Source organism: Cariama cristata, unplaced genomic scaffold, assembly GCF_000690535.1.
Source record: "Cariama cristata isolate BGI_N322 unplaced genomic scaffold, ASM69053v1 scaffold42839, whole genome shotgun sequence".
NCBI lineage: Eukaryota > Metazoa > Chordata > Aves > Cariamiformes > Cariamidae > Cariama > Cariama cristata.
Window position 1 is genome coordinate 40378 of NW_009636021.1, and position 12523 is coordinate 52900.

The 12523-nt window shown below is 38.2% G+C and overlaps 1 protein-coding gene across 1 annotated transcript in view; it reads right to left on the reverse strand.

The window, feature by feature from the left end:
* BCL2L13 (BCL2-like 13 (apoptosis facilitator)) overlaps positions 1-12204 on the reverse strand; it is a 33408-nt gene extending 21204 nt beyond the window's left edge. The window contains exons 1-3 of the mRNA XM_009707755.1: positions 12084-12204; positions 2435-2545; positions 1308-1464 (exon numbers count right to left, since the gene is read on the reverse strand). Of these exons, the coding sequence (XP_009706057.1) occupies positions 1308-1464; positions 2435-2545; positions 12084-12204 (389 nt within the window). The remainder of the gene's footprint in view (positions 1-1307; positions 1465-2434; positions 2546-12083) is intronic.
* Positions 12205-12523: the final 319 nt, after the last annotated feature.

Below are 12523 nucleotides of genomic sequence, written 5' to 3' on the forward strand. Positions count from 1 at the left end.
ACCTCTAGTTGTTGACTAGGGAGCTACTTAAGGAATAGATGGGCTAGTTAAGGAATCACAGAATGGTAGAGGTTGGAAGGCACTGCTGAAGAACATCCTGTCCAACCTCCCTGCTCAAGCAGAGTCTTCTACAGTAGGCTGCCCAGGACCATGCCGACAGCTTTTGAATACTTCAAGGATGGAGACGCCACAATCCCCCTGGGCAACCTGTGCCAGTGCTCAGTCACCCTCACAGTAAAAAGGTGTTTCCTGACGTTCAGATGGAATGACTTTAAATTCGTAATCTTCCAGAAGTCTGCCATAAAGGGTATAGCCTTCATGAGGGCATGAGATGACTCTCCAATGCATGTATGAAAGGCTTAAGGCCCAGGCATCAGAAAGTTTACCCTAGGTGCTGATCTAGGCTTCCACTACCTTGTTGTTCAAGCAGTTCATGAACAGCTACGCAAACTCTGAAAGAGTAGTACTAGAGATTCTCAGCTTCTTTGAGCCATATTATTTAAACTGATCCACAAAACATAGACTCAGATAGCTATTTGCTAATGCTGCCTTCACAACCGCATTTATGTAACTGTCCCTAAAGTAGCACCTTCCAACTCCAGCTCTCTACAAATACATTTTGGAGGTCACTCAGAACAGCCAGAACTAGTTCATGTGGATCCATTAAAATCAGGCTGGTAATTTATAACAGAAAACCAAGCAACCACAACAATTTTACCAATTTGCAAAAGACAGTAATCAAGATACTAGCATGCCAAGTATAATATGCTATTTAAACAGTAAGTTTAAACTGGTAGGACAGCTCTTAAGGCACCAAGGTTAGCCCAGGGGCCCACATTTGCTTCAGATGTGTACCTGAATGGTGGTCATAAAGCATTTAACTACCATCCTTTCAGAGAAATTCTCCTGCTCATCTTGTGCCAGACTACAAACAAACCTACAGCTCCACTCTTAACTAAAAGGTAAAAGAAGTTAATCGGGCTACAGCCCAGCATTCATGAAATTGGCAACGGCAACTGGCAGCTGCCAGCTGCTGGTCTCACCAGCAACTCAAACTACTTGAATTAGTCTCAGAAGTTCAATGATAAACGCTTAGAAAAATTTTAGAACTTATATTACTGCAAAGAGCAAATACCACAAAGAAGTATTCGCACATTACAACACAAAACAAAAAACCAGCCAGATAAAGGAACATTGAAAAAGAAAGAAATGCAATACAAAACATGTAGCCCCATCTTTATCATTTCAGCAGCAGTCATAATGCAAAAGGAAACACCTCCTCTTTCAAAAAGCAAATGGAAACTCACTTGCTAAGCAAGCTCTGCAGTGCTTTATGCAGATGTTCTTTCAACTCCTGGGACACTTTCTCCCCCAAATGAGCCAGGCAGTCTTCTATTGAGCTCTCTGGATTGGCAGGACTGAACACTGGGGAAGTGTGGCAGTCAAATCCTGTAGTGGTAAATGCTGAGAGAAAGACGTATACAAAATAAAATACAATAGATTCATGTAAGAACATCAACAGTCTCAGATTTCTTATCCCATCAGTTAACACAGTTTACATGAGGGATGAAGAAATCACAGCTCTATAGTCAAAGCATGCTATGAACAAATTGTAGTAAAACAAGTATGGCCCAAATACATTCTGCAAGTGGTACTTACAAGCCATAAGATGACTCTGAGCTACATTTCCCCCTACGTTTCTAGCTCTTATTTCACAACTGCATCCTAACCAACAAGTTAACTGATGTGCAATTATTCTCAATTTTAAGCTGATGTCAACCCTGATGGAGCAGCAAGAGAGCCTCTTTTCCATGGTAAAATTTGCCCACACATGGGTGTATCTGCAGCAGTACTAGAGTATCATTTTTTAAAATATTTTGTTCACATAACCTTTTCCTTCTGAGTTTAAAACTTCTAAGTAAGGTCTATATAGATGAACATAAACAGATCTAGAGCCTTTCTACTTCAGATTTCCAATTTGCAACATACATGCAAAGCAAAGATTGTTTCCAAATCATCCCTTTCTGGGAGTCCTATAAAAGCCACATCTACAGGTCAAAGCATGTCACAAAAAAGAAACCTGATGGAAGTGAGAAATCTGACGGTTTAAGTCCACACTCCTCTGAATGTTTGCTGCTGAGGAATGATTTAACTTCTTTCATCAACTGGAGCAGCTTAAGGGCTGCTTACATTTCATTATTTATAGTAGCCTATTAAATGTCATTCAATTGTTTGCTTTGGTTAGACTCCAAATGGTAACGTTTAACTATTTTACTTCATGTGACAATGTGTAGAAATCTTGGCGGGGGCAGAGCGGGGGAGTAAAGACATTCAATGCCTTCAAAACTTTCTTTAACTGGAGTACCAGTTACAAATTAACCACCATTATAGTGCACAGAGCTTATCGATTGAAATGGGAAAATCTGAAGAGCACCTTCCAAGATTTCTTCATCAAGATGTTTTAGCTCCTCCTCAATTTCTATTTTAATCTTCTCCAAAGCCTCTTTCTCCAAAGCATGTTGTGCCATAACCTGTTGTTGAGTCCCTAAAAGAAATCAGAGAAATTATTCAAATGTTGTATTTCAAATAAGGTAGATCATGGAACGTGATATTGAAATATTAACTATAAAGGAATTCAAGGTGAAAGTTCCATTTCAGACAGCAACATAAAAAGTATGATTCCTTAACAGCACTTATCACAAAAGTTTTGTTACATGTGCCCAGAAACACATAAACTCCCAGGCCTATTTAAGATAGAATGGGTGCTTTAAATATGAATATACTTAAAAAAATAAGAACTGTAAAGCCACAAACAGAATATATAACAGCTTTAAAACCAAACTTCTCTAAAATTTAAGACCAAAATCAAACGAAGGCACATAAACAAGCAGTCACTAAAACTAATACACTCATTATCAAACTGCACCAAAACAAACCAGACAAGGCATAAGCTTGATTTTTAGTAGCAAAATATAAAACTGACATAGATGCCTGCAAAATCTATGAAAATACTCAAGAGCAATGATGTAATGACATCAATGAGGAGCCCTGAAATCTATTAATTGTGCATCATTCCGCTGTTCATGAGGAGTCTACAGGATACAATGAAATAATTTAAGACCAGGTTCACAAGTAACAAAAGAGACAAAGGACTCTGCAATTGTCAGTCAACTGTCAATTCTCATCTCCTAATCAAGTCATTTAGGAATCTGAAATGGCTGCATATCCCCAGAAGTACATATGCCGTGGTCTGGGATAACAAATACATATTCCATGTGCTGATTCCAGATATCTGGTAACAAGAAGTTGTTTCAGCCATAATATTCAGGATTGCACAGACTCTCAATCATCTTAATTATTATGCTGTACCAAAGCAGACATAAAACTGCTTCCAAACAAGCCAAGGTATTTAAAACATATGCAACTTTAAGAAACTGCTTGCTGAATGTCAACCTTTCCAATATAAGGCCATATGGCAAGGTAACTAGTCAAGTAACTGTTTATGCGACGGGTACTAATGGAAAGACTAGATGTCTGGGACAGAGTTCCAGGTCAAAACTCTTGCTATTTAGCTGCTTTTCCTTTGGGTTTGCTCACCTTTATTTCTTCCACTAGCTTTCAAGCATGTCTTCAAACCCCACAACCCCCTTAAAGCACACTACAAAAACTGCTGTCTTATTTTCACCAAACACCACTGAATCAACAGCCTACTACTGAAATTTTCTTCTTCCTTTCTTTCAATTCCTTAAAATGTCCTACTTAGACATAAAATGGATCTCTGTTATAGTCACCCGAACATTAAAGCAAATTTTGTATCAACTTACTCCTGAAATAAATAAATAAACAAATGTAACTGATCACAAAACTTCCCTTTGCTAAGTAATCCCCCCATTCCAGCCATTTGCTTCCCTAAGTTTTGGGTCAATTATCAGTCCTCATTAGCCCCGGACTCTGCTATTTTCAACAGTGGCAGTGACTGGGCTACCCAAGACACATTTTCTCAGCCCTCTTTTTCTGAATAGTCCTTAGAATTCTTTTTTGGGACTTCACATTCTCTCGTGCCCATGATTTAAACACCACCTCCTGGCCGACCTTCTGATAACGTTGCCCATCTCCACTGTTTCTTACTCACACACCCAAATACTGATGACTCCAATCTACCTCACCCTTTCTGCACCTATACCAACTGCCTACAGCTCTACCTGGGCATCTAGACATCATTCCGCTCTACAGATGTTCTTCACTCAGTTGAAGAAAATAAAAAGGGAAAGGATTTATATCTGTAATGTAGGTATCATCTGACTTAGTTTCTTCCTCATCACTTGTATTTCACATCCAAATCTTCAGGTAAGTCAAGTTCTGCAACAGCCAGTGTAGCTTTCTGGCATGTCTTTCTTCATCCCTGTTTTGAAGACATCAAATCATAATCTAGTGGTCTTACGAACAACTGCCTATTTTCTCTAGTTCATCTCTATTTAAATCTGCTTGAACTCACTTTAAGTCTTGTATCACCTTCCCCTTTCCTCCACAGTGGACAAGTAATGTCACTAGTTTTCGTATCAGAGTGTGTGAAAACCATAAAAGCAATGATACTAGTTAACACACACAGATGTAAAGTACACTGTGCATTTTCTGTATTTAAAAGAACACTAGACAATAAGCTTGGAAGGTCTCCTACATTTGAAAAACAAGTTTTAAATCCACATAATCAACCCACTGAACATTTGCTAATGCTTAAAAACTCAGCACTAAATAGATACCTGTGAGATAAAACCTTTCTAAACCAATGTACAAGTCTGTGTAAAATGTTCACAGTTCTTTATGCGAACAGTTTAAAGGAACAACAGTCAGTCAGTTTAATTCCATTTTACTTAACCACACAGATCATCATCACTATGTTCAGAATAACTTTATTTAGCTTCTTAAATCCCTTCTCAGTCTCTCTTTTCCACTCTGAACAATAAATTCCAGAGAGGAGCAAACTGTTCCTCCTTTTGGTTAATGAACAGACACTCACTAATGCCTTGTCAGTCCCTTTAAGTCACCTCTTTGAATGACCAAACCACTGCTTTACAGTCAAGTGCAACAAGTAGACTCAAGTACAAACTCCTATTTTAACCTGTGCTTCACCCTGTATATGGAAGGGATGAGGGTATGCAGAAGAGTACCCATTCTCACGGGACTAATGTGATGATGATCACACATGACAAGCTGTCATACTTGATAAGAAGTCACCCGGAAAATGGAAGGAAGAGAAATTCCATTGCTGCCAGTGTACAAAAGAGCTGTTTAGATAATCAGTGCTGCAGTCAATGGTTTCCATCTCGTAACACCCACAACTTTGCAGCAGCTGCTGATTCCAATAGCACCTGACTATCCAGTCGTGCCAAAACATCAAAAACCTACCCCTCCTGGACCAGTGACTTTGCATTGTTTATTCCCCTATTTATCAATGGACTTCAGCTTTCTGCATCTCCTGTATGTTGACAGCTACCAACAAAACTTGTATCCAATATTGGAGAACAGCATAGTCCAACAGCAAAGGTCCTAAGCGAGCGGTATCTTTTTCCCCTTTAGACAACTTTCAAGTTGGTTTGCAAATAGGTAGAATAAAACAGTAAAAATAGCTTCTAGTAGATGAGAACATATTTTCATTGTTTAACAATGCAAATGGTCACACCAGAAATGTTACCTGTAAGATCCATAAACATTGAATGCATTCCTATGCTGAAAAAATGGATTTGCCTATTATGGGCTTTTGGCAAACTGACTCTGAAAGGCCTCTTCCCAATCCAAAGACACAACAAACCTCTGTTACACAGTCTGACAAGAAGAAGTTAGTGCATTCTACTTTCTATTTATGGAATAAATGTTCCCTTTCCCACAAGTGTGCTCTTGCTAAGATTTTGGTTTTCAGGTATTTGGAGGTAACCTGCAAAGTAGGGGAAAATCTATTCTAAAAGTCCATCAAGCACCGCATCACTGACAATCAGACAGGGTTAAGACTACCAAATAAATGTATTACTTCAGTAAAACTCCACTGATAACGCCATGCCAGAAGTTTAGGAACAATACAAGACTAACCCATTCCCCAGGTTTGATCCCAGGAGGAGGAGGGATGGGAAGTCATTCATCAGAGCCAGAGAGCCTGCACATTTGATTCTAGAGTGTTTGTGTCAAACTACAGCCAACAAGAGACAGCAGCAACTATACGGACAGACTGAAAAGGTGCTGTGCAGTTTTAGTTCAAGTGAATGCAGGGTGAATGAAAAATAAAGCCATGGATGTCACAGATTGCTCCTGTTTGTTTTTTTTTTCTTTCATGCTTGTAATTTTAATTTACCAATACCTCTGTTTTCAAGTTCTCCTAAGTCTCTATATTAACTTCTGTACAGTCAACTTTGATTTAAAAATTTACTTTCAGTATGATTCTAGTATTTCTTTAACATCTCAGACTTTTTAAAACAATAAGTGTCTAAAATTTCTGTAAGCACTGAAAAGTGACAAAAATATACAAAATCTCTTAACAAATGTATTCATCTGTTTCCTTTAAAGAAAAGTATATCCATTACCCCAGCAAACTCTAGAACACAGACTGCCATACATAGATGTAGCCCTTGATTTGAGAAATGTTTAAAAGCTCTTTATAAACCATAAGAAGGCTCAGCTTAAAAGAAACTAAAAAAGTCCAAAATATTAAGAACCAAAAAGAGACAAGACATTGCCAACTAGCAGTCAATTTTTTTTTTTGTGGGCACAGAGGAGGCTTAATTAAGTGGGAATTCATACTCCTGGAAGGACAGCCTCTTACTTCTCCAAGTCACACCCCAAAAACTCCCTTTCCTTGCCTCAGTTCAGGAAATTGCTCCCTCATTACCATGAACTAGATCGGTGTGTACCTTTTCAGCCAAAGTAGGTATGTTTTGCCCTAAGATAAACGTTTCTAAGGAATGAGTTATTCATCTAAGCTAAAACCACCTCAAAACCACCTTCATTTCGTACAGACCAACAGTAGGTACTATGAAGGGCAACTGAAGGTACAGGGATGAAGTACGAAGAAAACCAAGATACTGCGCAACAGCCACTCCAAGTGTCACCTTACGATAGAAACTCTTGAAATTACAGGTATCCAACCCATGATGGTCAATACCATATAAATGAGGTACTACTGTTCCGTTTGGGATGGCCACTAAGGAGTCCTGAGCTCACCCACAATGCGTGAAACTTAACCATCTCTGCCTATCCGTACATGTATTCCATGAGCTGTAACTGAGTTCACTTTTAACCAAAGCAAGTGAACAAATAAATGTAAAACCCATTTCTCCCAGTAACCCAGTTGAACACTGCTCAGCTGCAAGAAATGTGTGTGGGACACCGCTAAAATGCCTTGATCTCCGACTACAGAAATTCCAAAACAGATAATAAATGGTCAAAGGACGTTGTGCACAATAATTGGATTGAAGTACCGTGGATAGCATGCACCTCAGGGAAACTGTAAAATTGTCAAACCTTGTTCACCTCTTGAGTAACCCCTATCCCACCATGCAGTAGTGGCATTGATTATAAATCTTCCAGATGCTATGTGAGCTAAGGGATTATTTAAGATTTCTCATTCTGTCAAGGAAAACACAGAAAAACTACTTTCCTTCACAATCTTCATTATAGCCACAGGCTCATGGGATAGGGTCAAACCATGAGGAAGCAGATTAAGAAATGGAAATACACTAAAGGTTACTCCTTGATGAAACACAAAGAAGCATTTATAATACAAATATATTGAATCACAAAACCAAAGTACTTTGACTCACTTAAAGAATAAGTAGTACTAAGAACTGCAGCAGACTGGGAGCTTCTATAATGAGCGTGAATTTCAGGGGGGGAAATGCAGAAATACTTGATATTTATTTTCTGTGCATGAACCAGTAGTTATAGATACTACAAGAGTTCTGAAAAAATACTAAAGCATCTCTCCACAATCTAATGAAGATAACTGACAGTGCCATACATTAAGTAAATGCACTCTTCTGTTGCCTCAAACCATGTGAACTCACACAGATGATATCTTACCATGTGTGTTTTACCAGATATATCCAAGCAATTCATATTATTCACCTACCTGAAAACCTACCAAAAAAGTAACAGAATTTACTGCTAACAGACTTTGCTTTAAATGAACTGAAGTGAGTGCTATGCAGAACCACTATTCTGCCAAAATTGTAATAGGAGTAATCTCTCAAACTACTGCCCAGTTGAGTTTGCTGGATTTTCCTCTGGAGACACTGAAATCCACTACAGAATACTACAGAGCTGTAATGTTAAAAGACTGATTTGTCCAATAAAACTGTCAAGAGTCTGGAATACTGCAGATGGTTCTCTCTTCAGTCCCTGCACTGAAGAGAAGTTATCTAAATCAAAATTTCAAAGGAGTAATCAGATGTTGACTTAGATTGGCCTTATTTCTTGAAGCCAGAAGTGGGTTTATCTCTTTTAATTGAAGCCATCTTTCCTGCAACAAAATCAAGACCAACCAAGAGATTCAAAAGGAAATACAGTGATGTCATTTTCTATGTACTTTGTCTCAATTTTCTCTTCACTAAATAAAACCCCTCTGAAAAACATTGCTCTCATAAAGCATATTATATCTGCAAAAAATGAGAAGGTTTAAATTGAAATCTAACAAATATCTTAAAGATTTACTCTTATTTGAGTTTTTGGAACAAAAAGACATACATCAGAAAAAGAACTCTCTTTTTGCAGGAAAGCAAAGGTTTGTGAGCAATGACTGTAGGAGGAAAAGGAGGGGAGTGGACAAAAGCATTAAATTTCTCCTACCAGCTCTAGCAGAGATAAAATAGTATCATTCCTGTTGGGAAAGATCGTTTTTTTAGTTGGTTTTTTTTGACCCATCAGATACATTCTCTAGTTTAACCAGAGTGTTGAAGCTTCACTGAAATCTGGGAGGCTGCTGTGCAAGGAGACTCAAGGGAGGTACAGAAATTCTAACTACACCTGGCATGCCTTATTTCCCCATGTTCTGTATATGTGCAAAGGAAAGGGAGAAGATGCTCCAGCGGGTGATACAACGTGGCTGCAACTGGGATCCTGCTCCGAACTGCCCTCTAGAGGAGTCCCTCATGCTCTGGTACCGAAGGAGACCGGTTATCGAGGTTAACATTACAAGGGCAAACTAAAGCTAGTCTTTCTGGATACTCCCCTTATATTGTAATGAGACACAGAAATCAGACAAAGAGTAAGGACTACTTGGATAGAAGGAAAATATATGACGGGAAAGTACCATATACCATAGTCAATACCTCATATGAATGAAACACATAAAATAGAGAAGTGTTCTACAACTAAAATAGAAACAGGCAATAGCCAAAATCACTGCTTCAGTTGTTTCCCATGAAAGGTCTGTAAACCCAATAACCAAATGAAAGTAAAATAAGATTAAGTGACAGGTACTTCGTATCAGAATCCTCTCAATTCATAAATCAACAGCGTTCAGCCATAGAGAATAGAAAAACCACTGACCAGTGTTTTAAAGTACACAAAAATCATCAATGAAAGGAACTTGCAATCAGTCAAGATAGCATATCAAGGGTTGATGACAGTGCTTGAAAAACACACTGATAAGCAAAATGTAACGTCATACTGTTACTATCCCTCCTATGTCTTTGTTACCAAAACCAAGAAGTTTCCTCCTCATGATGGCATTCTACACAACAACTATTCATTTTCATTTACTGGCTTTCACATCTCTTTTGTTCTAACCAGGTTTCTCAGACCACGCTTGTTACTGTAACACCCAGCTACCTCCCAGCAGTGCATTAGGCAGTGCAGGTAATATCCCTGATAGGCTGCTGTTTCTCTTGCTGTCTTCCTAGTGGAGAATATAAAGCATATAGAGCAGAGTGCTTTGGTACAGGTCTCTGCAAGTAGGCATCAGCCACATGCCAGACAACAAGGAGATACGGACTGTGTATATAAACTACTTGATATTCAAAGAAGATGCATAAACACATGGCTCTTACCACACATACCCTGGGAGTGCAGCTGAAACAACTGTTCAATTACAAGCAATGAGAGAAGAAGCAGGAGAAAGGATTTTTAAAAAGTAACTGTCAGACAAATGAAAGGTGCTGAAAGCACGGAAAGCAGAAAAGCACCAGGAAAAGTGAGTTAGGAAATAATAAAACAAATCCTGAAGCAGAAGGATAAAGTGTTTGCACTTAGTTCAGAAACAGCCTGAAGCCCATCCAAGGCATTACAAAACAGAGTGAGAAGTAATATCAGATTAAAAGGGAAAATTATTTTATCCACAGGATTGATCAGAAAACAGTAAAAACACTGAGAGAGATATCTAATTACAGTGAAAGATGACCAGGAGAGAAGTAGTTGTGGTCACCGTCTGGTTTTGGGAGTGAGGGTGGGGGAAATGTAGAAGAATTTCCTGTTTAGAAGGGAAGGTTTAGAGCAACAAGGATGAAAGAACAGATTCGGAAAGTATCAATGCTTCAGAGTATTTTAATAGCAAAGCCAACTACAGCCTGCTGTCACACAAGCTAACATATTTAAATAACATCTGAAAAATAAACTCAACAGTTATCTTTACTCAGGAGCATAAAAAGTCCTAACAGACTACAAAATTTTTATTTAAACATTTGTAGCTTTCTCTTTACAAAGTTTTAATATTGCTCTTTAATTCAAATATTTCTTAGAGTTTTCAGTAATAAGAAACAGTTAAAAGGTTTCACCTCAATTTTCAAATATTTCAAAGGTAACTAGAGCCAAATTATTAAAAAAAAAGCTTTAAGACTAACAGTTTCCTTTCTGAACCTTGCATTTATAGAACAAAGCAAACTCCTCCACATTGTAGCTTTATATGTACGCTATATGTTTCCAGTTATAACCCAGTTATCCCAGATGGGATATTCAAAATGAGATGTTATTGCTCATTTCCAGTTATGAAACAGCATCTTGGCACTAAGGAGCTTCTCCTTTCATGGACCACAGATGCAGTCAAAGTGGAAGTAACAGACATACCTTAAATACATTAAGATTAATTTTATAAATGATATATAATATAACCAGCATATGCCATATGCTTTAGTGCCAAACCGATAAAATAATTTCTGTCAGAACTTTGATGCTATCTTTTCTTTTCAGGAATTTCTCACTTCATGACAGGTAAGCTCAGTAAATGACAGAGTATGCATTCTTAAATGATTGTTAAAAAAAAAAAAATATTCTGAATACTGTCTTTGTTCTTTTTTTTTAACATGCCTTTCATCAGAGTAAGTTCTGAATCACAGGAACTAGTAGTGACTGAAACGTCATTAAGAAGTGACAAGCCATCCAAACAATCTTGACAAACAGTATTGTTTCAGTGCTTGCCACCAGAAAATAAAGTTTTACTACCTAGGCTTACGTGAAACACAATCTATAAAACTTCTTTTATTCTGCCTCCTATCTATTTATGTAACCTCCTATATACATAAACCTGTTCTGGAAGAAACATTTGACTCTGACTCCATGCAGGCCTTGACTTCTTAAAACTAACTAATTAAATAAATCGATGCAGTATAGCCCAGGTTAAAGCCTCACATCTCTGCACTACCACTGACTGATAACAACAGAAGCGTTAATATAATAGGGCAAAACAATTTAGCACATGAGATTGTTCAAGTCATGGCTCACAGTTTATGCTGGTAAACAGCACCTCACCCTTGCTTACTTCCACTTGCTTCCCAAACAAAGCAAGCATAGGCTCAAATTCTCAAGATAGCTCAACAAAGATAATATATATCCATCCCTCCTAACCTCAAGACAGCTACTAAAACCACTTATTGGCTTCATAAACACCAAGTGGTCCTGGCATAGCTCAAATTAAAACAGTAATCTAAATACAAACAGCTTTGTTTCCATCAGCATCTCTTCCCATTATTTTAAATGAATAAAATAAGAGATGCATTACACTGAACATCAGGCTAACATTCAGCATCTATGCACAAACAACTGAAGAACTAATTGGAAATACAGTTGCATACGTAAATAGGTACAGATGAATATACAAATATTACCTTGAGTTGAAGGAGGAGGATGCTCCTGTGGCTTCTCTTGTGACAGAAGTCCCAGGTAGCTGAGAACTACGTATTTTGTTTCATAGTGAAATCCTACAGGCACAGCAGTAGAGGACGCCATCGGGTTGGCTTGCAAGGTGGCAGTGCTCTTGCAGGGCACGTAGGGTTTTCTCTGGGTAACTGAGGAAGATTGTAAGGAAAGAATACAGTCTTTAGTTTGTTTTTTTATAAGGCTGAAATAGGTCATGAACTCATACATAACAAGGAATTATGTAACAATCTTGAAGTAATATCCAGGTTTTTGCCCTGATATCCTATGCATTCTTATTTTAATAAGAACCGTGCAGAGTAAAACCAACTGTCCACCAGTCCAGCACCCTGCCTGACTGCTGCAGCAGCGGCATTTCTCACTCCTGCTTAGCATATGCGCTCTCACATTA